Source organism: Eubalaena glacialis, chromosome 14 (assembly GCF_028564815.1).
Source record: "Eubalaena glacialis isolate mEubGla1 chromosome 14, mEubGla1.1.hap2.+ XY, whole genome shotgun sequence".
In the NCBI taxonomy this organism is placed as follows: domain Eukaryota; kingdom Metazoa; phylum Chordata; class Mammalia; order Artiodactyla; family Balaenidae; genus Eubalaena; species Eubalaena glacialis.
The window spans coordinates 9,377,443-9,403,959 of NC_083729.1; the positions used below are offsets into that span (position 1 = coordinate 9,377,443).

General features: G+C 49.4%; 1 protein-coding gene across 3 annotated transcripts; it reads left to right on the forward strand.

The window, feature by feature from the left end:
• The first annotated feature begins 268 nt into the window (after window positions 1–268).
• TRIB2 (tribbles pseudokinase 2) lies at window positions 269–26,251 on the forward strand. Of its 3 annotated transcripts, none has more exons than XM_061211210.1 (4): window positions 269–353; window positions 660–1,881; window positions 6,759–7,051; window positions 23,821–26,251. In XM_061211210.1, exons 2-4 carry the CDS (start codon window positions 1,612–1,614, stop codon window positions 24,287–24,289), a joined length of 1,032 nt encoding a protein of 343 aa, XP_061067193.1. In that variant the 5' UTR covers window positions 269–353; window positions 660–1,611; the 3' UTR covers window positions 24,290–26,251. The 3 variants fall into 3 exon arrangements, with proteins under 3 accessions (XP_061067193.1, XP_061067194.1, XP_061067192.1); XM_061211211.1 differs by having other exon boundaries at window positions 314–999; window positions 1,150–1,881; XM_061211209.1 differs by having other exon boundaries at window positions 314–1,881.
• Window positions 26,252–26,517: the final 266 nt, after the last annotated feature.

Sequence of the window (26,517 nt, forward strand, 5' to 3'; positions counted from 1 at the left end):
ATGCACTTTGTTTACCTCGCCCGGGCCGAGTCATCCAACTGGGAGGCAAGCGCCCGCACCCGGGGCCGGGAGCTGCAATGGCAGTGGCAGCCGGCCGCGGGCGCGGGAAGCCGCCCGGGGACTGGCAGCGGCGAGGCTGATTGATGGGCCCCCGGCTCAATGAGGGCGGCCCAGGCGGGGACGGGGCGGGGCCCGCTCTGGGCTGAGCCAGTCGCCGGTGCCGCTGGGGGGGGGGGGCGGAGGCGCCGTAGAAATGTGTCGGTGACATTGAATGGGGAGACTGAGCGCGAGCGAGGCGCGCGCGCGCACACACGCGCACACACAGCCCCGGTCGCTCCGAGATCCCCGGCCACGTAAGTAACTATTAATACCGCCTCGCCGAGAGATGCGGGCGTGCTGAGCTCGGGGATTGGCCTCGGGCACCGTCGGCCGTCCCCTTCAGTTTTAAGTACACATTCCTCTTACCTCCGGTTGGGGGAAGAACAAAATAAAAGAAGAAGAAAAGCCGTCAATTTTCTCCCAAACAAACCCCGCCAGGCAATTTGGGTTGAGGGTAGGGGGAGACGGAGTGGTTGCAAATTATTCCAAGGCGAGATCCAGTTACCGAACGAGAAAGGAACAGCGCGGGTTGACTGGGCTGGGGGTGCATCACCTTCCAGGGCCGGGAGGACCCCCGGAAGCTCGTGCTCGGAGACCACTGATCTACCCTTGTCCCTGCCTGCACTTCTCGCTTTATTCGGAGGACGATCTGGAGCGCGAGGGAGCGGCGACAGCATGAGCCGGTGCTGACCTCCGCCCGGCGGGCCAAGCCCTGGGCTTTGCCGCGGTACCTGTGCCCGGACCACAACTCTGTGCCCAGCTTTTGCAATCTTTTGTTGGCAGCGCTGACCGCTCTAAGTTAAATGCTCCCTTGCTATTTTTTTTGTCTGTTTGTTTAAATTTTGGAGAGCTCTTGCGGTCTTGGAAAAGCCTCAGACGCCATCTACAGTTAAAACGTAGGTAACTACCCTCTCCGGCACCCCCCCTTCCACGCCCCCCACCCTTTCCACCAAAAAAGGGGGTGCAGCGCGGATTCTGTCTGCGGTGCGGCGCGAGCCGGTACCCGTGCTTATTTCCTTTTTCTTTTTGTTTGGTTTCTAACGCGCTGAGACCAAGCAGCGGCCGTGCGCTCCCCGAAGATTGCACAAACTACAGCCGGGCTCCTCCGCCCCGTCTGCGGTTCAGAAGCCTGCGTGGGGATCGCTTCGGGAGACCCGGCGCTGCAGCTCCCCACCTTAGCAATCTGGTTACTCGTCTAGACCCACGCTGGAAGAAGAGAAAGAGAGAAACTAAAAGTGCGAAGATTCTGCAAATCGCTGGCGGCTTTGGGGTAACAAAAGGACCCGAGTTGCTGCCGACCGAGGACCCCCGGGAGCCGGGCTCGGAGCAGACAAGGTGCCCGGCGGCGCCCATTTGGGGGCTTCTAACTCTTTCTCCACGTAGCCCCCTTCCCGTCCCCTCCCCTCTCGTTCCCTTTTAAAATCCGTGGCACCGAGGCGCCTGCAGACGCACTCGCCAGCGACTCGTCCCTCCAGAGGGTTTTTTTGTTTGTCGAGTGCGATCCCCACACTCATGAACATACACAGGTCTACCCCCATCACAATAGCAAGATATGGGAGATCGCGGAACAAAACCCAGGATTTCGAAGAGTTGTCGTCTATAAGGTCCGCCGAACCCAGCCAGAGTTTCAGCCCGAACCTCGGCTCCCCGAGCCCGCCTGAGACTCCGAACTTGTCGCATTGCGTTTCTTGCATCGGGAAATACTTATTGTTGGAACCTCTGGAGGGAGACCACGTTTTTCGTGCCGTGCATCTGCACAGTGGAGAGGAGCTGGTGTGCAAGGTAAAGAGCCCGGGGTTTGCTTTTGCTTTTTTTTTTTTTTTTGTCTTTTAAAAAGATCCCCCCGGCCTTTTGGAGGGGGCCGGAGGGCGCGAAAGGTTGCCGAGCCCTGCAGTCCGGGGGGGAGGGAGATTCGCGGGATAATTATCCGTGGTCTCGTTAAATGGGGTTATGTATTTATTTGTTCCTGTTCGACTAGTTGCGAAGTTTTTAGAGCGTTGCGGGCAATGCGGCGGGCTGCGGCGGGGGCGTTTTGGGGAGAGCCCGCGGCGGGGAGGGCGGCGGGACTGCGCGGGGGCCACGGCCACGCGTGCTCCCAAAGGCTCGTGGAGCTCCTCCGCGCGACGCCGGGTCCCGCTGCCCGGGGATTGCTTCCTGGGTCCAGCCCCCTCCCCTTCCAACACCGAGGAGGGAATCCCCCGCTAATTTTAAGGCGCTGATGACTTGGTTCCTTTCGCAGCCATTGTTCTCAGCAGCGTGCAGGTGTTGAACCTTTGTTCCGTAGGTGCCCCTTCAAAGAGACACACAAAGGTGTCCCCTCTGGCTGAGCCCAGGGGCCCAGCGCGGGGAAGGAGTTCACAAAGAGCTTGCTTCTGCCAGGAGCCTTGAAAGGAGGGCTGGGGGTGGAAATCAAAGCCGCCAGCGCACCCTTGGGTGCAGGAAATTGTGAATTCTTTGGGTCTTTTCCTCTTGTCTCCGTTCCTTCTCGTCTCCAGCTCTCCGAGCCGGAGCCCCCCTCGACCCCGCTACTCCACCCCCCCCCCCAGCACACACCGTTGCCTGTCTGGTTGAGAGGCCAGCATTTGGAGCCTCGGGGATTCACAGTGCTAATGCAGAGATGGGCACTTTCCTTTCCTTTTCGTCTTTGACCCTGAACTGGTTGGTGTCTGTGTTGAGTGTGCCTGTGTGTCTTTGTGTGCGCCCACAGGGCTCCAGACAAGGGGACGAGCAGGAGACTAGTTGCAAACAAACAAACAAACAAAAAATGAAGACGGTAGAGCAGGCTACCCAGGAATTGGACATAGATCAAGAATTCACTGTCGCTTAATTTTAGATTTGCTCTCTGTTGTTTTTTGGGGGGAGGGAGGTAAGGAGTGGGGACCCCTGATGTCTTTGAAATGGGCACTCGGCACAGCTGTGCTACAAATAATGCATCACACTTTTACCATCAACCACAGGCTGCTTTGTGAACTTGCTTTCTTTCATAGGGGACTGGAGTATTTCATTGTGAAACATGGGTTTTGTGAAGGGTCTCCAGTCTGTTTTGCAATTGTTCACTTGAGACCTCAGGGGAAAATCAGAGACTCTTTAAATATTGCTCTCTGCTTGTACTGAGCATTTGGTATTTTGCACCTTCTCCAAGCCATTGAGACTCAGAGCAGCTATTCCCAGTTAACCAAAATTCAGTAGGCTATTCAGAGCTGGATTGAATTCTCAGAAGACCTACAACGTTGTACAATGGGGTAGTCATCCTTTGAAATGAATGAAATCCACAGAGCTGCCACTCTCATATGAAATATGCACAATCACCCAGCAGTGAGTGTTTTCACTCCTTTTGCTAAACTTCAGTAGAGCATTTTAATATTTTTCAAAGGCTGGAGACGCGTTTAAGTCAAGGGACTCTGCCGCCAAATTCTGCAGAAGCATCTTGCCTGCTATTTCTTTGTCTAAAGGCAGAGGTGACTCTGGCCCCTGCTGTTTCTTTCTCCCTTCAGATTTTTCAAGACATATTTCACTTTGGGCTGACCTTATAGTGTCATTCGTAGACTTGCTCTCTGGCCTGAAACTGTACTTAATCGGCTGTTCAGTGCTTGCAAAGATTGAATCAGCCCCTCACCAATTACTGTGCGGCTGCCAGTGGATTTAAGTGCAGTATCATTGTTCTGCTTGACAGAGGTCATCCCTTTAAGACACAGCAGCTTCTGTTTGCCTGCCTTTTTACCAGAGGTGATGTGGGTGACTTCTTATGCAAGCATAGTTGGATATATCCTGGGAAGCTCCAAGTGGTTTTATAAGGCTGCTTCTATGAACTACCCTCACATACGCACTGTGGACTCTTGGCTTACTGCAAGGCTCAGTGAAATCTACACGCTGAATTCCAGTTCCTTTTGACATCTTAGAATATAGAGTTCGTGTCTCCTAGCTCTGTGTTGACCCAAGAAAAAAGTCTTTGCAAAAACAGATCCAATGTAAAATGCCACTTACAGAGAACTCTATAGAATTCTGTAGGACATAATTTGGGAGAGAGAGACTGGAGGGTCATTTAACCAAAATAATCATGCCTGTTTATTGTCTCCCTGTGCCTACTTTAAGCTAGGCAGACGAAGGAAGGGGACTTTAGGGGGGTTCTTAGCATACTGTTTTCATGGAAATGCTTGTAGCTACTGTGCAGATTGACATAATTACTATCTTGACAAAATGGGCACTTTTTTTTTTTTTTTTTGCAAAGGCTATGAATGATGGCCTAATCTCTGCCTTATCTGAACTGTCACATTATATAACTAAGGCTCCAAATTAAACATTTAAAAGAAGCTGGCAACCAGGCTTATGGTTTGATTCTGCACTTGAAGGTGATGGTGTAAATACCAATCCAAGCCCATAAATGCCTGTTATAGCTACTAATAAAAGTTTGGTTCCTACCCATTTGGGAAAACATAAGTACTTGCTTTATTTTTGATACTCTGTCCACCATCTTGGAATTTAATTTAGTCTCTTCTACAAAAGGTATGGCTGCATTTTGAAGCTGCCATGAATTGTTTGATTTTTTTTATTTTTAATTTTAATGTCCATCCGGTTTTTCAGCAGCAGGACAGGATAATAGACTAAAGGTACTGAGCAAAAAAAAAAATCACCTTTTATTTTTTAAAAATGCAGCTCGAAGCAGGAAGTATGGTATAAATAATCATAACTCCATGAGTACTGGCGACATAGCCTGAAGCCTGGCGCTTCAGATCCCAGCATCCTCCTTATATAACGCAGTGTTTACATTAGCCACTGCAAAACCTTTATCACTCTCTGGGAAATTTTTGAGGCTTTCCTGGGTTTCTGCTGCCTGCAGTCTGGGTGTTAAAGTTGACTCAAGCATTTCAGATTCCTAATTGAACGGACCTCTGAGGTCACCGCTCGCAGGTCATCATTTGACAGTATCAGGGTGTGATTTGTGGTCTCTGGAGACACTGAAATATTCATTCTTAAATTCCAGGTTATAGTGGCAGCAGCTGTGCCACTTTCCTGAGATGCCTTATTATGGTTCATTCACAATGTCACTTTGCTTCCTCGCCGGGGTTCACACCAGCCCTCCCGAGGTTCTTAGGAGGCGGGTTTGACTCACAGATTTTTGGGTTTTGTTTTTTGCAGCTAAGAGAGACTTAACTCATGGATTCTTAAGTAGCAGCCTGTGTCCCTGGCTGGGTTTTGGAAAGCCCGTGAATCCCCTTAAGACAAATCCAGTATTGTACATGCTTTTGAGTGGTCATTGTCAGCTAAGAGGGGACAGAGCTTTTATCAGATTCTCAGGTGGGATCTGGACCCAAAAAAGGTCAACCATGTTCTAAATCAATGTCTTCGGTTTCTGAAGAGGAGGGAGGCCCAGTGATTCTGAGTGCATCATCCACCTCGTGCAGGTTGTTGGTGGCCAAGCCAGGATTAGTCTCAAATTTGCTGATTTCTAGGCCAGCGTTTCCCACACACACTGCAAAATGATGATCAAGGAGAGTATGTTGTAACTAATGGAAAAGAAATTTAAGAAGCTAAGTGATGGTGAACCGATAACGCTCAGTGTATTGTTAGAGCAATCCTGGCCTCCCAGGCTTCCCAGCAAGGAACCCGCGAGCCTGCCCCTCACTTCTGCCGCGCCGGATAGACTCATCATACTTACATTCCCAGGCGGGTAGGAAAGCCACATTCCAAACCCAGAGATTTGTATCCCTGATTTAGTGGAGCTCTTGAAATGAATGAAGGCGTTTTCTTGTAACCTCAGAAAAATCTCTGTAGTGTTAATTCCTCTTAGATCTGTCTCCAAAAGGTACTGAGGATGGATTTTCTTTCTAAATAACCCCACAATGAGGTGGCATTTCACAGGCTCATTCTGATTCATAGAAAATCATTGCATAACTGATTCATTGAGCTGGATATCTGTGGAGGGAAGAGAGAAAGGAGCGTGTCTGCTTTCTTAATAAGAAGGACTATGTCCTTTCCTAGCTCTGCCACTGGGGGCTTGATTTGACTTGTTATCTGAGCCTCAATTTCCACATCTGTGAAATGAAGGTATTGAATTAGGTAACCTTCAGTCTATGCATTTAATCTATTAATTGCTATTATGTTGTATACTGCTATACAACCCAGTTATGCAGCACAGAATATGTTGTATACAGTTGCTGTAGCTGTATAGTGTTGGTGTACTTTTTTTCTGAAGGTAAATAAGGTGTTATCTGTGCAGCTTGGGATGGGTCACTTTCTCTCAAATTTTGCCTTAATCTTTCTATAAACAGAGGAGATTAGGACAGAGAGAAAAAAATCATAAAACTTATTTGTGATTTGTTTTGTGTAATTGTGTATACAATTTGTGTAATACAATACAGAAATTGTGATACACAATTTCTGTATTGTATTACATCTTGCTAAGCATTCTGACCTTCGTTTTCTTATATAATCCTCCCGGACACGGTGAGTCAATCACTGGCCCTTTTGCGCATGAGGACTCGGAGGCTCAGAGAGGTCAAGCGAGTTAATCAATGCCACACAGCTGGTAGGAGGCAAGGCCAGTGTGGTCTGGGTCCAAGTTTGGCCCATGTCTATGGGAGGCATCCACATTCTGTGACTCGGTTGTACAGGATTTGGTGGTGCTCTGACTCTTGGTCTTGTTGTTCATCCTGCCCTAGGTGTTTGATATCAGCTGCTACCAGGAGTCCCTGGCCCCCTGCTTTTGCCTGTCTGCCCACAGCAACATCAACCAAATCACCGAAATTATCCTGGGGGAGACGAAAGCTTATGTGTTCTTTGAGCGCAGCTATGGGGACATGCATTCCTTCGTTCGCACCTGCAAGAAGCTGAAGGAGGAGGAGGCGGCCAGGCTTTTCTACCAGATCGCCTCAGCGGTGGCCCACTGCCACGACGGGGGGCTGGTGCTGCGGGACCTCAAGCTGCGGAAGTTTATCTTTAAGGACGAAGAAAGGTGAGTCTTGTTCCTGTCCAGGCCCGTGTACTATAACAGGCTGCTCAGAGAGGTTGGAGTGGACATTGTTTTTTGCCGCCTGCCGTCCAGGTGAGGAGGAGGGAGCGTGGAAGGACAAAGGGAGGTGGATATCGCAGCGTTTGAAGTGCCCTTGGAAAGCAAACTACCGCTCCTCTAAGAGATGTTATCAAATGCTCACAAGTGCCAGATTATTCTGTGACCCAGTAGTTATTTTTGTCTTGGTGTCTTGAACTCTGAAGGTGGCTGCCAGCCCGTGTGGCATTTTCAGTGTGAATAAGGCAAGATTTTGAAAAGCTTGCCTTCGGGAAGCTCCATGCCTGGCATCAGTTGTTTGTCATTCATGCATCACTCGTTCAATAGATAGTTCCTAAGTCTGTTCCTCAGTATGAATTACAAGTCTCAGTACCGTGACTATCAAGTTGCATTAGCTAGTCAGTGACCTATAAAGGAAATGTTACAGACCCTACATACACGTATGTACTGGGTCAGATGGGAACTGGGGGCTGGGATGTCAGTTCTAACTAGGAATTGGAGAGTCAAGAAAGTTTTCACAGGAGAGGTGATTTTGGAGCCAAGACTTGAAAGATGAATATGTTGTAGGCAATGTGGGAAGGACCGATGTTCCAGGTAAGGAACACGTGCCTGTGCACGTGCCTGGCAATGTGAAGGTCTCGGTTATTTTAGGAGACGGCCGGACAGGATGCTAGGCATCTGGGCTTCATTCATGGTTCTTCCATTAACTCGTTACATTCTATTTAGCAGATCCCACTGGGGCCCTGCTTTCTCCTCCAGCTGACTTTGATTGTAAAAACTCTTTCAAGTTACTTTTTTTTCTTTTTAATAATGTGCTTTTTTAGAGGAGTGGAAGCAGCTGATTTATGCCCATTGCTGACTATTCCAAGGATTGTTCCAGGGGCTCTGCATACATGATGTCATGGAATTCTCGTGACTGCCTTGGGCATCCTCAGCTCCCGTTAGCAAAGTGTTTACTGAAGTGAAGGTTCCATTGTCACAAAGCTATTAAGGACCATCTGAATACAAGGCTAGTGCACATCATTCATTCATTCACTCAGCGAACATTTCGGGGCTACCTTTTATCTGTCTGGAACAGATTTACTATCAAACCTTTCCATCTTCCATTTAGTTGGCCATCGATCCCAGTGGCCAGTGGTATATTTAGGCGATGGCTTATAGAAGTCTCATGGCATCCAAATGAGAGAGACCTCGTGGTGTGTGCTTTGGTTTTTCCATCTTCATGGTTTGAGCTAATCGGGCAGTAAATGTCTGGGAAGCATTTGGGGATTAGCACAGGTCAAAGGGCCTGTGGTTACTTAACCCAAATGGAATAATTTCATGAACTTTTATAATCCAGCTGAGTATACAAAGTGCAGAGGGCCCCTGGATTTCCTGGACCCACAGAAGTTGATTATTGTTCCATATTTTTACCCATAAAGGAGTATCATAGGAATCTGTGGTGGCCAATATCCTGGTCTCTGACAGTGGATGGCATTTACCTTTATTAACAAATTAAAGAAGGTCGGGGGCACTATTCGAAGATCCTAGAGTGTGGGGCGATGGTTACTTTTCTTTCAGCTCAGGTGTGTGTGCCCTTGGAGCCTGGAGACCCAGGTTCTTATCCTGTTTTTGCCTTTACTCCACTCTGTGACCTTATATTGGTCCCTTCCCCTTGGCCTCAAGTTCCTCATCCTTTTATTGTCCTGACTCAGTTCTACTGGCTCTAAGGTCTTCCTGAGTTCCAACACTCAGGCATGTGCTGCTTTGAATATTCTCATATGGAAAGATAAATATACATCTGACGCCAGCAGAATACTGACAGAGAGGTATCCTCTTTGCCCTTCAGTGTTCCACCATCCTTGAAGATCTAATAACTCTAACTACAAAAATAAGAGGTACTATTTGGTGACCTCTATAAGCTCCTACCATAAGGTTATCATTTAACACACTTAATTCTCTCTGCAAATTGGAGAGGTGAGTATTAGCCTGTCCGTTGGGTAGATGAGGGCTCCGAAGGGTAGCATGGCGAAGTCTCAAAGTTACCGACCTGAAAGAGCAGAAATAAGGACATATTATCTCTGTTAAGTCAGCTCTCAAGAAATTCATTTGGCCGCCACCAGGAGTCAGGACAATCAATGCTCTTTCTCGTGGGGATCTGCATTTTTAAACATCCATCTATCTTTGATTCTGTCTCTTTAGAGAGGAATTTCAGGCATCAGCAAGGACATGAGGTGGGTGGCCCATCCAGGCTTAGCACAGCCGTGGTAGACACAGATTTGTGAAGTGAGTCAGAGTAGGCTGGATGTTCCCAGGTCACAGGATATGGGAGAAGAAGCAGATGCTAGAGGTTCCACGCTTCAGCCCTTTTGTTTTGCCACCAGGAAGCAGAGCCCCAGAGGTGAGGGCGCTCACCCCAGAGCCCACAGCTGTCTGGAAGCAGATAAGGGCTGAATCCGACCTCACGTTTGCTGGTGCAGGGATTCTCCCCCAGGCCTGCTTGTCCTCTGCGGGAAGATGTGTAAGACTGCTGATCCGTGCACTGTGGCAAAGCCAGAGTCTTTGATGTCGCAGGGGCTGGGGAAGAAATACCCACGCGTAAGACGCTTCCAACACGAGAACTGTGGGGCTCTGATGCTCGGTCTGGAGTTATGTTTGACTTATGCAGAAGAGCAGACCCTTTCTAGAAAGAACTAGAAAGAGGCATCTCATGTGAACGTGAAACCAGGACACCACTGGAGCAGGCATGTCAAAACTCAATCCTTTTTAACTCCAAAGAGCATTTTCCTTCTGAAAAAGACAACCTAAGGGACAGGCAGGAAGCTGGTCTTCATCTGTTTCCAGCATGTCTGAGCACCTGACCCCGAGCAGCCCAGCCTCCCGAAGGACCATCGGGGGGAAGGAGAACTCCCCATGCCACAGGCGAGGCAACTGGGCTGCACAGGAGCTAGGTGACCTTGCTCAAGGTCTCACAACCAGTCCGATGATGGAGCTAGCCTAGAAATCCTATCATTTCCTTCCAGAGCTCTTTTTCTGCCCCGAACCATGCTGAGGTCCCAATGAACTTGCTGTGCCGAACACGACATGTATCTCTGTCTGGGCAGCTCTGAGAAGGTTGCTGCTTTCCTTTTCAAGGACATTCTAAACGTTTTCATCAGTAGCTGATAGGACCTTTTTAATTTTCCCCCAGCCATCAACTTTTTGTAAAAGATGAATAATGCTTAGTGGCCTTCTTTCATCTTGTTTGGTTTTTAACCTCTCGACTTGGGACTGTGAGATGGGTCTTGTCACTCAGCATATTCTAGTTCCCAGGGGCCACCGAGTTTCATGGTAGAGTCTCTTTGTTGGTCTGCACGGCGGCTGTGTGGCAACCTCGCCTGTATTTCCTGAGAAGAACAGGAGTCAGGGGCCCTGGGATCTCTTTGGGGCCCTGCTGCTGGCAGCCTTCGCTTTTGGTCCTCATCAATAGGACCTAATCCATAGGTATTTCAATAGGACTCAAGCTTCTTCCTCTCTTGACAGCATCGAAGAGTTAGAAACAATGGGTTGAATTTGAAAGACTTTTGAAAAGTTAGACGCCGGCGTCTGTGTCTGTTTTCTGATCCTTAATGCATTGGTCCTATGATTGGGGGGCGGGGCATAGAAGAGACCTTAGGAAGCACTGCTTTAGTAAGCTTCAAATCACCAGACACCTCTTTTGCACTCTATTTTTTTTTTAAATAAATTTATTTATTTATTTATTTATATTTGGCTGCGTTGGGTCTTCGTTGCTGCGTGCAGGCTTTCTCTAGTTGCGGCGAGCAGGGGCTACTCTTCGTTGCAGTGCGCAGGCTTCTCATTGCTGTGGCTTCTCTTGTTGCAGAGCACGGGCTCTAGGCGCACAGGCTTCAGTAGTGTGGCACGCGGGCTCAGTAGTGTGGCACACGGGCTCAGTAGTTGTGGCTTGAGGGCCCAGTAGTTGTGGCTCGAGGGCTCAGTAGTTGTGGCACACAGGCTTAGTTGCTCTGCGGCATGTGGGATCTTCCTGGACCAGGGCTCGAACCCATGTTCCCTGCATTGGCAGGCGGATCCTTAACCACTGCACCGCCAGGGAAGCCCCTCTTTTGCATCAGTCTTCTCTCTCTCAAGGATGTGCTTCTTGTTCCTTGATGATCTTGAAAGTGATAGAAGGTGAAAGCATTACCTAGTGAAATTGGCTGTGCCCCACGTGGTTCAGAAAGAGACCTGCCTCTGGGCTGACTTCTTATGCACAGATTTGCCATTCTGGACCATCTGTAACTCTTGAGTCCATGGCCGTCCATGGGAACATTCTTAATGGCACTGTCATCACCGCAAGTCCAGTTTCCCACAAGTGGCTTTGCAGACATCATATACAAATGACACCCAGTGTTCTATTAACCCTGATGCTAGGGTGCCTTCTGCCTCTGTGTTGAATCAGCAGCACCTCAGATTCTTCTGCTTCTGTTTTATTTGTATTTTATTTATTTTGTTTTATTTGAGCTAGATTCAAATTCTGGCTCTACCACTTATTAGCTACTTGATTAAGTCATTTCATGCTTCTGAGCTGCACTTTCTTTCCTCAAAGCAGAAATAATAATTGCATCTCTGTAGGGTGGTTGTGAGAGTTCAATGAGATGATTCTGTGACTCACAGGGCAGGGCAGGCACTTACTAATCAACAGCTGCTCCTAGAGTCATTGATAAAATGGTACCGTTATGGGGGAGCAGTTCCCAGAGAATGGAGCATGCAGGAACCATTTCCGTGAAGGTGGAGCCCTTGTGATGGAAGGGTTCAGATTTAAGCCACATCCTCCTGTTTCTTTTGTTTAATTATAATCACTGGATCCGTATTATGAGGGCGCCTGACAGGTCAAGTACATGTGGTGTGGAACCTGATGCTCAGAAGGGCCAGAAGGTTGACGAGATGTACCAAAGGCAAGGTGGACAAAAGCACAGGCAGGGAAGGAGGCATCCTGCCCCAACAGGCCTGGACCGGCCACTGTGCTTCTGCCCCTGCGCTGCTGCCTCTCCTCCATGCTGAGATGTTTCTGCAGGGCAGAGCCTCAGTCATTTTGTTTGTGTTTTGAGGAAGTTAAACCCCTATCCTGATTGAACTCGTCCTGGACACACCCTTTGCATCCCCAGTTCCTGTCATAAAATCCGAGATGGTCTGTGTGAGTAGGAGGGTCCCCCTGTTGGTTGGGGCCCTGAACCTGAGAAAGAGCTGTGCTCAAATTCCCAGAGGGTGTGCCTGGGTCCTCCGGCCCCTCTCGCCCTGCTCCGGGATTAGACGGGTCTGCTTGGTCAGCCTGCTCCTTGAGGCCCCATGGTTCAATCCCAGCCTCTAAGGGACAAGACCAGTTATGCCCGTGCAAAGTGAGTTGCTGTCTGGATTCCAGTCTCTCCTCTTGCACTTATTCATAACCTTAACTTTGACAAGTTACTTAACCTCTTCTGCCCCATTGCCTCATCATAACGAGAGGACTTTGCTCCTGAAATTACGTGAATTAACGGCAGTGAACCTGATGCTTGGCCATAAGCACGAGATCCCGCTGCTGTCCTTAGCCTCTTCTGCACTTGGTGTCTGGCCCTCTGGGTGACACGGGGCCAGTCTGCTGACTCAGGACGTAAAGAGCCCTTTAAGCTGGTGCCTCCTGGGGCTGCAGCGGGGCCACCTGAAGAAAGTGGCAGGGGCAGGGATTGTGCCTACAGCAGTCCCCGTTTGCCAGCTGGATTTCTCCTCTCCCTTGCCACCCCTCACCCCAGCTCCCTGCCCCCAGCCACAGTTCAGTGTTGACATTTCTTTGCCCAGAAATACCCCATGTGAAGGAGAAGACGGCTTCTGTACTTGTTTCTTCTTTGGTTTGAAGATCGTTATCTCTTGACGTCACGGGTCTCATTTCCTCTGCTTTGTGGAAGCCGATCAGTGCCTGCTTCTGCCAGAGGGGACTCTTTGTAGGAACCCAGCAGCCTGGGGTTTTCGGTAGAACAAGAGCCCTCTCTGCCCAGGCACCAGAGGACCTGCACCTCCCTGTGGGGTGAAGGCCTCTTCCCTCCCACACCAACCGAGGTCAGTGCTCTCTTTCCCAGGTGTTAGTATCTATATTAGTCCTCCCTTTAGATCTTTCAGGTTTTTCTCACCTCTCTTGGGGCTCAGTATCTAACAAAGTACAGAGGGCAGGCATTGGAGCCCTGGAGACCAGACTCTGCTTTCTTTCATTAATAGTGATTTATGTTAAGTTGTAGGCTCACTGGATTTTAGGGAAACACCTTGCCTTTTTGCTTTGAAGGAGACAGAACTCCTGGAATTCTCTTCTTCATGTTGACCACTTTGATGTACATCAGGCCCATCCTTAGGGAAAGCTCCTCGCCCCAGATCCTTCTCAGGATGTGTCAGTGACACCCTCCGGTAGCGCCCACACTTACCTCTGTCATAGCGTGTCTCCCGCTCTGTCGTTATTGTCTGTGTGCATCTCCAGACTGTCCTCATCTCCTGCTGGCCTGGGAGCTCCTTGGGGTCAGAGGCTGTCTCATGCACACTGTTCCGGAACATGGTGGGCACTGAATGAATGAAAATTTTTTACTGAGTAGGCGCCGCTCAGATTGGATTCTAATGACAGAGTGAGAGGGGCAGGGAATGTATTGATCTAATGGTCATGTCGGTCATTGCCCAGATGGGAGCCCAGAATGACTAAAACTTAGGAATCTCCCACGTAGACACCTTTTTTCAAGAGAACTATTTACAGAGTTCCACATCAAGTAACAAATCGTTCCCATTTTGATTTAATGATTTATGCAAAAGTGACATTTATTCTAAGATACCATTATCCATGTCTGTGGTGGGTGTCATTTTATTTATGAAGGGCTTCAGGTCACAATTAGAGGGGAGGGCTTCCTCAAGGTTCTGTGCTTAGAAATAGACTAAATAGTAGGAAATCCCAGCAGGATTTCTGGCTGGGCTCTTTACTATTGGGGCTTAATAAATTAGCTCATGGGCTCGACTGGGACTCCTCAGGCAAATGCAGCAGAGGGCACAGCGGTGAGATTTTTGATTCCTCCACTTGACCGTTTGACCTCGGCCTGCCTTCTCTGACATGGGTTGGAGATAATAAACTTAGAGTATCCAGCACAGAGCCTGGTACACTGCAGGGACTTAAAAAGATACCTGTCATGACTGCTGTCCGTCATCCTCTATGGCTGTGAGCCTCATACCCCAGCAACCTGGAGATTCATTTATTTGTTCAACAGATATTTATGGAGCACGTGGTATGTGCATGGCACTATTCTAGGTGCTGGAGATACTGCAATGCCGAATGAGACAGAAGCCCCGCTCTCACGGGACTTACATTTTAGTGAAATAATATCTAGGGTCCACCATGTACCAGGCCCTGTTCTAACTACAACACTTAAATGAATTTCATGTGAATTAATTACTATACTTAAGTCAAGCCATTTAAACCCAATAAGTGAGTTCCTGCTATGGTTATCACCATTTTACAGATGAGGAAATTGAGGCTCAGGGTCGTACAGCCAGTCAGCACAGACCTGGGGGTTGTACCCAGGAGACCTGGCTCCCAAGGTTAGGTCCTCAAATGCCACGTTAGCTGCAGAAATAGATGCCACGTAAAATACTACCCTTGTGCTCAACTCGTACAAGGAATTTTCGTATGCAATTAGGCAACAAGTGAACACCACGAGGACCTGGCCGGCTGGAGTCTAAGTGAAGCTCAGGACTCGGTTTTCTCTGAGCAGTCTTGGCAGACATTGACTCGGCCACCAGTTAACTAACCCCAGGGCAGTCCTAATATGTCCTGTTGTTCCACTTTATGGAGTGGGTTTGGTTTCCTCTGCAGAACTATAAGCTGGGGTCCATTTATCATTTGGACCCTCATGCCTAGCACAGGACTTAGCATTATAAGTGCTGAGTGAATGTATGACATTTGACTCAATGGGGGTATGAATAGCCCCATATACCCTGGAGGCATAAATATTATAAGAAAAATCCCCTAAATATACTGATGGAAGAAGACAGTGGATGGAAACAAATTTTAAACGTCCTTTATCCAGCCCTCTAGGGAATTTCTCTAAACCATGGACAGAATCCAGTCTATTTGAAATTTCTTTGGATTCTAGACATTGCAGTTCTTAAGCAGTCACGCCAAGATGCCTTGAGCTCTAGACAGCAGGTTAGAGCTGGGGGCGTCTCACAGACGTGAGAATCACACTATCTTGCAAACGTTTATTAAGCGCCTGTTACGCACTACTTGCCGTGCTAGGTATTGGGGATACAAGACTCAATACCAGAATCCTCACCTAATGGAAGACACAGTGCAATGGTTATTTTTAACACCATGTTAGAGAGGAAGGGTGTGCGTTAGAGAGCTATCTGGGAGCAGGAAGAGGATATTCCAACAATGGAGTGGGGTGTAGAGAAGGATTACGTCAGGGAGGAGATGGGCTCCTTCACAGGGTTGTTCGGAGTGATGTAGGAGGGAAGGGGAGGGGTCCCCAAAGTACCAGCAGTAGGTGGGGAGGGACTGCTGGGGAAGGGTACTCTGGGGCGGGGTGGGGGCAGAGATGAGGCTGAAGAGGTCTAGGGCCTTGGCTTCATGCCTGGGACCTTGAACTTGATCTGAAATTCAGGAGGAGCCATTGAAGTTGTTTTCTAGACAGGGCTGGGACGGGGTCACGTTGTGATTCCAGAAGTGTGGGTGAAGGATGGACTGTGGATGGACATCCACTTCAGGATGCTGAGGCTGAACCAGGACTCAGGCAGTGGGATGGGGGGGGAGGGGAGGGGGATTTAAATCCAACCCTTTTATCTTTGCAGATAAAGAAATCAGGAAGGGAAGGTCCTTCCCCAAAGTCCTATCACGCGTTAGTGACACGACCAAGAGCAGAACCCGGTTTTCTGACTCCCTGAACTTGTTCCGTCTCTGCTCAGGCCACCTGGGGAGGCCCCAGTTTAGGACCCTGCCAAGGGAGGCATCCCCGTCCGGCCCAGTGTGTGGACCAGCTGCTCAAAGCACCGCTGGGGGTGGCGGGCTTGGAGGGACTGGCCTGAGCCCTGCCCTCACCCCACCAGTGGGGCATGGATAGGAATGTTCTGGGTCCCACATCAAGCGAAACAGCACCTCAGGATGTGCCTGCCTCTTCCTGGAAGAATCTGGGCTGGTGGCCCCTTGGGGCAGCGCTGTCCAGCATGGAGCAGGGATGATTGCCTGGGAAGCTTTCCTGAGAGGCTGAATCGACTGATCTGGGGTCGGGGGACCCTCGGGGACCCAGGTCTCAATGCAGGGGAGCGAGAGGTGGATGGAGTATCGATGAGGAGTCCGAGCTGCGTCACCTCCCTTGGATTTCCTGGCTGTTCCTATGACGACGGCAGGCAGGCTGCATGGGGTGGGGGGCAGGGTATGGCTTCCCCAATCCCACCACGACCCTGATGAGTCAGACACGAACGTCCGTCTGCACGCCAGCTACACAGGCTTTTACATCCTGGCTGGGCAGCCAGTGCCGTGGAAACACCTGGGTGCTTGAGTCCGCTTGGATTTCTGCTCCCAACTGTGCTGTTTCCCAGCAAGTGACTTCATCTTTCCAAGCTGCAGATTTCTCTGAATCAAAGCGGTGTAGGAACCACCACGTCCCAGATGGTGGGGTGGTGTTGTAGGGCAGTCAGAGGATATACTGCCTTCTAGAACTTACCAGCCCTCCCTAGGTCCCCCTCCCCTTAGACTTCTCCCCCCCCCCACCCCCGAGTGGTTCCCTTACTGACTTACCTGCTGCTCTCTTGCTAATTTGTGAGCAGCTTGATCTAAGTGCTAGGTCTGTTCACTGAATCTACGGGAGCTGGCGCATCGGTGGCTCTCAGAGGTGACTGCTGGAAAAATCTATACACACAAGACACAGAGGCTCAAAGGAGTAATGATTTATTGGGCAGTCTAGCGACCTGGGGAGTCCCAGTGGTGGCTGCCAGGCTAGCATAATGCAGCCCATGGTGCTCAGAGGCCTTCCTTGAGCCCCCCAGCAGTAGCCCCAGCTGGGACCCTTGCTTGACAACTGGACCGGCAGCCAAGGGTGGCTTTGCAGTCGCGGCTGTGGCTGACTGCGGCTGACCTTTCTCCCTCGACCCTTTGCCTGCTTGGACCCACCCCACGGAACGGCCTTCAGTGACTTCCGGACTTCCTGCCCAGGCCAAGCCCACTTGGTCTGGCTGAACTCCCAGCCTGGCCCCGCCCTGGCCCACCCCGTCCTGATCTCTTCCTGCTGAGAGCCCTGGGTGGGGTTTGAGGTTTAAAAGCAAAGGATGATTTGCTTGTGTATACCTTTTTTCTATTTTGGATGGAGCAGTGAACATGGAAATCCAGGCTCTGTCACTCACTTTCCAGGTGGCCTTGGACAAGTCACATCTGCTTTCTGTACCTCAGTTTCTTCATCTAGTAAACGGGCAGGTCCAGCTACCACCATCCACCTCATAAACTATAGCACTTAGATCATGTATGTGATGGTTTTGTAGGTGCTCTGGTGCTGAATAAACCCGGGGCCATATTTGTCTCCATAAATCCAGGGTCTCCCTTAAGAAGTTTCTCTGCCTTGGACACCAAGTAAATCTGTGATGTTGGTGCCAGCATGTCTTTTGGAGAGGACACTGGCATTAGAATCCTCCTGACGTGGATTAGAGCTCAGTTTTTTCAGTTACTCTATGTATGACCTAAAACATTTCATTCTCTGTGCCTCAGTTTCCTTATTTTTTAGGAAGTGGCACATATAATATTTGCCTTTCAGTTTTGTTATGAGAAATAAGATATGTAGACTGAAAAAAAATCCCAGCATTTTATAGATGTTTAATTCGCGGTTTCCTGTTGTTGTTACTACAATTATTATATCAACATCAGGATGTTATATAGGAAGGGTTGCAGTTCCTATAGCTTAAGAGTTAAAGGAAAGGTAAAGTCGGGAAATCTGAAGCTAGAAGAGCTCTTTTCAGGCCATGTACCATTGGTTCTCATTTTACAGAAGGGAAACTGAGGCTGAGGTCGATTTCGTGACCCACAGGGAGCCACTCAAGCCTCTGCTGAGAGTGGGTAGGACATCAGGTCGGGGCTTTCAAGGCGGGTGCGGATGCTCTGTGCGGGTGGGGAGTGGACCTGCATCCTGCTGGTTCTGGCTTCCTCACCTGGCTCAGGATCCGAGGACAGAAGGCCTGGCACTGGGCTGGGCCTGCACCTGGGACACAGGCTGCCCCCGTGTAAGCCTTGTTCATTCAGAGGTTGAAAGCAAAGCAGGCTGTTACCCGCCTGTGCCAGGGACAGGTTGCGGAATGCACACAGGGATGCAGCTTGCAGGCCAAATCAACCCTGCCTGGGGCTCAGGGCTCAGGGCTCTCTCCTCCAAGAAGCGGCAGGAGATAACCACTGTCATTTACAGCTCTTTGGCCACACAAATCTCCACCATCCTCCCTTGTCACTTTCAGGAGTCTCTATTCTTCATGTACCATCTCTGGTCTCACCACCTCCATGAAGCCCATCCTGATTACCTTAGTACTGAATAATGTGAGCAGGAGTGAGCTGGGCACATATTTGGGGGAAGAACATTCTAGGCAAGGGAAAAAGAAAAAAAAAAACAAGTGCAAAGGGCCCAGGAAGGTACTGGGGCACAGAATTCATGTCCATTTCAATCTGCCTGAGGCTTGTTCATCTGTCTTCCCCTCTAGGCTCTGGGGCTGAAGGTGGGTTCCTTATCGTAATAAGAAGGTTAGTTAGAGTTTCCACCACTTTTTGCCGATTTACTATGCTACGCTCCTTGACAGATGCTGTACTTGCATTGTTTCATTTAATCTTCACGAAAACCGAGACGATGGGTGTGACTTGTCCTGTCTGTGTCTCCCGTGAGTAGTTTATTTGAATGACTAGGGCCATCCGATGCTCCCGTTGATTTTTATGAAAATCGATTTCTCTGCTTGGAAATTCCTAATCCCCAGACTGATCAGGAGACCTCAGAAGCTGGAAGACTGTTCATTCATTTCCTCCCACTCTGGCGGGTGCAGGCGCTCCGCCGGGCACTCCCTGCAACACTCCTGAGAGAAGAGGGCGAGGCCCCCCCATCCCCGGGGGTAAGCTGAGCCCCAGAGACCTTCTGAAGGGCCCTGCAGTTGGGTGGCACGTCCGTGGGGACCGGAGCTGGAACTCCAGCCCGGCTCGGGCCCGCGACCTATGGGCACCCCGGAAGGTCCTTGTTTAAAGACGTAATCCAGACTTCTTGCCTCGACCCTTGCCTGGGAGTGATGTAAACAAGTTCAGGATGTTCCCAGAGAGGCAAGGTCAGAAGAATGCCTGGAGCGCCGCATTTCCTCCCCATCCTCTTCTAGGCTTCTCTCAGCCCACCCCCCGGGGATGCCTGCACGCCTGCGCAGAAGAAGCCGGCTCCCCGACCCTGGGGCGCATGCGTGCTGCGCCTCGTGATGGGGCGGCTTCGCAGCCCGGCCAGCCCGGGTTGGGTTCCTCCGCCCGGAGCTGCGGTGGCGCGGGTCTGGCCTCCGCTGCCCGCCCGGAGAAAGGCGAGCGCTCAGCCGGTAACTAGTCTTCCCCACAAATGAGCTGACCTAACCTATCTGAGTATTAGACTCGGTGTCCCCGTAAAGGAATAATAATTCTTGCCTTGGAAGTTGATTTTATACATCTTAAAAGGAAAACATATGTAGATACCCACTCATGCTTAAATGCAGAGACGGTGTTTGATATTTGGCACTTACTAATTGTCAGAGGCAGAATTTGAACCCGGGCCTCTGACCTCAAGACTCGGAAGTGGCCTGGCTTCTGTGTAGCTGTGTCGCTACCGGCCGCACCGAACGCCGTGTGACCACAGATCCGGATGCTCCCGGCCGGAGGCTCGGCCTCTGAAGGGAGGAGGAGGCAGTGGCCGCCCGATCAGCTTAGGGGCAGCGGAAGTCAGCGGCGCATGGAGTGCTTTTTGATTAATTTATTTTTTTTCCGCCCTCAGATTCCTTAGGTATTTGCATAGCTCCTGAGTCCTCGTGTTGAGTTGGGGGAGGAGAGAGGTGAACTCGGGGAAAGGGTTAATTGACAAGAGGGAGACCTTAACCGCTTTCGAAGGCCCTTGTCCATGATCTGGAGGAGGGGTCCGGAAGAGCGGTGAGGATGAAAGTGGGGTCCCTGCTGCCCACGGGAGGGAGGGGGCGGGGTTAACGGGGTGAAGAAGAAAGTCAGAATCTAGGGGTGTGACCCAGGAGATAAGAATGAAAAAAGGGCTTTAGAATTGGCTTAGCACGAAGAGCTTGAGGTGGGGAAGCCCGTCCCCTGAAAGGTCCTGGACGCCACACCTCCCTCCTGCCCTCACCCTAACACTTACCTGAGGCGCTGTAATTTACAAAGCCCGCCCCTAGAGCCTTCACCTGGCCTCCGCTTAGTCCTGGGAAGGTGTAACTCCTTTACCCAGAGCAGGGGCCGTTGTTCCTTTCAAGGTGAGCTCCCGGACGCTCCCGGGGGTCAGCAGCGTGACCGTCCCTTTTACTCTTGGATCGAGGGATTGAGTGTGTACTGTGTGCCGGCTACTAGTCTAGGGGCTGGAGATACCGCAGGGAACACAGGTGGTTTTCTCCACGTTCAAAGTGACCTTAGCCACCTGCCCAGGAGCCCCTGGAGGTGGGGAATGAGGTGATGACCCTGAAGCGACCACTGGCGTCGTAATACAGCGTATCAGTGCAGAACCGTGGACGTGTAAATGCGTAGTATTCCCGGCGGTGATGAGGCGGATGCGGGATTCTGGGATGGGGCGCTACTTTGCATAGAAGGGTCAGGCAAGGTCTCTTTAATCAAGTGCATTTATTTGACCAGAGACCTGAAAACGCTGAGCGGTGCATGTATCTGGAAGAAGAACATTCCGGGCAGGGGCCTGGGTGGGGTGGGGAGGATCGCGTGCAGAGGCCCCAGGAAGGACTGGGCTTGGTCGGCGTATGTGAGGAACGCTGCAGGGTCTGGAAGGGAGGGGGCCGTGTGGGTGAAGATGGTCGCCCCCGCCTGGACGAGCTGAGACGGCGGCGGAGGGTTTCGGCAGAGACACCCGGCTCCAAACCCGAATCCTCTGGTTCCAAGTCTCATTCCACCGGACGATAGCCCCTCGCCACACAGATGCGAGGGCTTATTATTGTTATTTGCACTGCAGTAATTCTTCCCATAGCTGCTCTGCTGCCAACACGGTGAACCTGGAGGTGAGGAGCCTGGCTGGTCCCGAAGCAGGGCAGGAGCTGCTGCTGGTGAGGGGGGGCAGGGGAAGCTGTAGAGAGAACCCACTGGGGCCTGTGGTTTGCGGCCCTTCCCCTCTGCCCCGTGGGTTTCACCGACTCACCTCCAATTTCTGAACATCTGGTGAGGCTGGTGTGAGCCAGCCCCACCTGCCACCTTAGATTAGAAAAAGGAAAAGGAAGAAGAGATTTGTTTTTAATCCGCTCAATTCCAGATTAGCACATCTAGGCCCTTCCTATTTTTACAGATCATTACTAAAGGGGGAGGAGAAGGGCATGTGCACTACAGATTATAATAGAATATGGGTGAGCAGATAAAGAAGATGTGTTGCTATATATGACAGAAGCCCAGAATGTTAAAACTGGCAGAGACTTTAAGACTGTCTTGTCCAGATGGATGCACAACTGTGTGCATGTAGTTAATGCTACTGAGCTGTACACTTAAAAATGGTTAAAATGGTAAATTGTATCTTATGTATATTGTACCACAATAAAAAAAAATAAAATTAAAAAAAAAAAAAGACTGCCTTGTTCAGCACTCTGCTTTAAGGCTGAGAACAGAGAGGTCTAGTGACTCACCCACAGCCACACAGCAGATAAGAGATGTAGTCTGGCCTGGAATCTGCTCTCCTACCTCCTAGCCCAGCACCTTTTCCAGTGACCACAACTATTTCTTGCTCATTGATGGAAATTAGGACCAGGAAGTAGTCACCCTTTGGTCTTGGAAACTCTTGTAATCCAATTATAGGATCTTAGAATCAGCCCAGGGTTTCATCAGACCTTTTGCTCTAGAGAGCGCCCAGCAGTTCTCCTTGGAATAACTTGAGCCTCGCCTCCCTTCAGTGGCTCTTAGGGGAGCTGTGGTGACTGCCTGGAAAGGCTAAGACCTGCAGTTGGAGAAAGAAAGGGAAGTAGCAGTGGATGGACCTGAGTCACGGGCTCTGATTTAGGAATAAAGCCTTATTGTGGTTTCTCCGAGCAGTTTCCTATTCTCTGCTCATTTGAGCCTCCTGACTCCTCAGGGCAGCAGGGTAGATGCTTTGATGGGCCCTTTTGAGATGAAGGAACCAACTGATAGGAATGATACTGACCTTGTAGGACCTCGTTGGCACTATCCATGTGGTCCCAACCCCTAACTCTAGGCCCTCTTCCCCGTCCCATGTCCCCTTCGTGGCAGCCCATCATCAGTGTGATGGAATGGGATTAACTGAGTTTACAGGGCCTGAGAACTATGGGGACTTGGCAGTGGAGGTGTTCTGGCCAGGAGAGTGAGAGGAGGGTGTCAGTTTTAAGCACTGAAAGGTTAATAATGCCTAACTTTCCACTCAGAGAACAGCAGGGCAGGGACACAGGAATTCTTGGGAGGCCCCTGGGCTAAGGAAGGGATGCTAGGCTAGGAGCTTGGGGGCACTGAACACATACTTATTTTGTACTTGGTGATGATATCAAGCCCTTCTGCATAAAGGTGAGTGGTAGGTTCCAGGGACTCAGAGTTTAATGCAGGATTTCTCCACCTCTGTTCTTCCCCATCGTACCCAGGAGAGTCCTGCATCGATCAGCGAGCTCAGTGGTCCTTAACTGGTGGGGGAAAGATTCACACACACACCCATGTACCCATGTGAGACAGAAGCACATATGTGCTGGTGCAAGTGGACTGTCTAGGTAACCTGAGTCACATATGTACCAGGTCAAGGACCAGACCCTAGGAGTGTGATGGGCGGGACAGGAGGCAACTTCAGCAGGAAATCTTGGAAAGAAGATGAGGATGTTGGCTTTGGAAGGACTAGGTAATGGGATGCACTCCTGATTGAATGTTCCCTGGCTCTGCCTGTGTCCTAAGAGAGGCAGCTTGGTGCAGTGCAAGGAGCGTCCAGGTTGGCTTAGGAATATGTGAGGTCAAGTTTTCTCTATTTCCCAACTAGAAGGCTCTGGGCAAGTTACTCACACTCTCTGAGCTTCCATGTTCTTTTCTGTAAAATGGGGTAATAAAATCCTTTACGTCTAAGTAAAGGGCTGTTGCGAAGCCAAAATGCCGTTGAGTGAAAAGTCCTGCTCCTGTGTTGTATCGTGTTCGCCACAAGTTTGCCAGAAGTCGTGGACAGAGCTTCTGTGAGCTTCCCAGCTGGTTGGATCTGAGTTCCAATCTGGTGTCTCCCCATCAGGATCCAGGTGTGACTTTGAGAGGATGACTTAATCTTTTGCTTCCTCGTCACTAAGATGGGGCGATAATAGTGCTGTTTGTGGCTTGTTTACTTGCTGAAGGTTACACTCCCCCAGTAGATCATAAGTTTCATGCAAAGTCTTTGCCTCCTGGGTCCCCAGCCCCGGAATAGGGTCTGGCACCTAGAAGGTGCTCAGTAGGTAATGTTTGGCTGGGCCAATGAATGAATGAAGAGTCATCGCAAACATTAGATGTAATGATGGGATCCGTGGGTCTCAGAGCACCCTTATGAGCTCATGTTTTCCTTCCTTTCTTGCAGGACTCGGGTCAAGCTGGAAAGCCTGGAAGATGCCTACATTCTGCGGGGAGATGATGACTCCCTCTCCGACAAGCACGGCTGCCCAGCGTACGTCAGCCCAGAGATCCTGAACACCAATGGCAGCTACTCGGGCAAAGCAGCTGATGTGTGGAGCCTGGGAGTGATGCTGTACACCATGTTGGTTGGGCGGTACCCTTTCCATGACATTGAGCCCAGTTCCCTCTTCAGCAAGATCCGGCGTGGCCAGTTCAACATTCCAGAGACTCTGTCGCCCAAGGCCAAGTGCCTCATCCGAAGCATCCTGCGGCGGGAGCCCTCAGAGCGGCTGACCTCGCAGGAAATTCTGGACCATCCTTGGTTTTCTACAGATTTTAGCGTCTCGAATTCAGGATATGGTGCTAAGGAAGTGTCTGATCAGCTGGTGCCGGATGTCAACATGGAAGAGAACTTGGACCCTTTCTTTAACTGAGCTCACGCCCCACAGTGACTTAGCAGGTACCAGGAGCAAGAGAGGGCAGTGGAGAGGACTTCTTCCAGGGAACACGTATCGCCTGGTTTGGTAGCAAGAAAGATACTGACACTCACAGGCTTCTTGGTTCAAAGAAGGAAAACCGTCAAGGAGCTGACTGAACATGTAGCATGGGGACCAGAGATGCGGGATGGGGGCGGGCTCCGGGGTCCTGTCGGATGGGCGGGAGCCCCCTGGAGCTTCTTTTGCCTAACGGAGCCCCCCGGAGACTACCCCTGTCAGTTAGGCTGCTTCCGCCTACCCCACTTTCCATTTTGTTCCAAAATAGTTGCAGATCCTGATAGAATCAAAACTCTCTGCCTCAAACATACATCTTGGCATCGCACTGTTAGCATTTAACTTCTTGTCATGATTCAGGGAAGGTACCATTGGCCAAGGGTTGTTTTTTTGTTTTTTCTTTTCCTTTTTAAACAAGCCAACCACCTATCTGATAATTCACGGGGTTCATTTAAAAAAAATTCGGTGCACACAGACTGACATGAAACCTGGGTGCTAAAACTAAAAGAAAATAAAAATCCATTTTGTGTCTCTTAATTGCGTTCTTCAACTCATTTCTTCTAAATAAACTATTGAATATCCTGATCAGGAAATGACATGTTAATACTTTGCTCCCTGAAGGGGGGAAAAAAAAAAATCTCTCCTTTAACCCACTATTCTGTTTTGTGTCAATTGGTTTATGGCAGGAAGCTATTAGAAGTCAAACTTCCAGATGCCTTACGGCGATCATAGTTTAAAGAAAGGAAGACGAAAGGAAAAGAGAAATTCAACTCCTTTTTTTTTTTTTTTTTTTTTTTGGTGAATGACAAGGGCTGCGTTACAGGCATGCCTCTTTGCTGAGATGATTGATAGTATTAGTGTGACATCCTGGATGCTCTCGGAGTCTGAAGCTTTTGTAACACTCTGATCTCAACTCAACATTTTGTCTTTGTTTTATCGGCAACTAGTGAAACGAAGCAGGTTGTCCCACACAAATAAAATACAGGGCAGCTATTGAGTTTTCTTTACGGAGTATGATCTTTTTTGGCTTGGAAGGCCCTCTGGTTAGGACAAAAAACCTCAGTCGAGACAAGCGGGAAGGAAAATAAGCTGAAAGCTAGGATGATATAAATAAAACAAGCTCTCTATCCCCATACGCACCTTTGTATTTTCAAGAACTCTTCTATTTATTAAGGAAAATGTCACATTGTGATGTATTAAGCCAGTACTTCAATTACGGGTTAACTTGGGTAACATGTTACATGCTGTAGTTAACATTTATATATATTTTTTTCTCTGAGTATTTCTGTCCCTGAAATAACCTTTTATTTGGCTTTTCTAGATAGCTTTATTTGATTTCGAGTGGCAAAATTTTTTTTTTTATAGCTTTTCTATTGCTGTATGATACAGAACTCTTTTGGCATCAATATTTGTGTTTCCAGTACCTCAGTTGTTTGGATTTTACTGCCTGTATACGTTTTGTGAAATGGTCATGTTTTTGGGTAGGTGACACGTGGACTCTAGTATGTAAATGTTACTTGAATCTGTGCTTCATTATAGTATGTGGCATGTATGTTCAGACCTTGGATGCTTTATTCCTACTTAGCAGGATCCCAGCCTCACGTTCCCAGGAGGGCGGCTTATCCGTTCATTGTTGGGAGACAAGGAGGCCATGGATTTGCTCTTGATTCTATTTTGGTAATGGAAGATAAAAAGGAGAGAGGGTTTTTTACATTCTGAAGATGGGGCTGAGTCAGGAAGGACCTATTTTTCTTCCCTCTCCCTTATTTTTTAAGTCCCCTGTAGGAGGAAAGATTGGTGACATGCATGGTGGGAATCTATGGCCTCTGGTGCTTTGTCCTGTATTTGGTTTCATGTTTTTGTCCTAATCTCTTCAATCAATAAAATTGTGCGTATTTAACTAAACTCCTGGGGTCTGGCAAATGATGATTTTCTGCTACTTGGGGTTTGAGGCCACCTCACACCAGCCAGGAACTCATCCGTTCTCTTAGGTCGCCACTTTTTTACGAGGGAACCACTATTACTATTTATACAAAGCAAAACTACCTTCTGTCGTGTTTGGGCATATGCTGGCCAAATTAGATGTAATATCTCACTGAATTCACACTTTCAGAGGTGTGAATTATGTTCCTATTACAGATTAGGAAATCAGCCCAGAAAGTTGTATAATT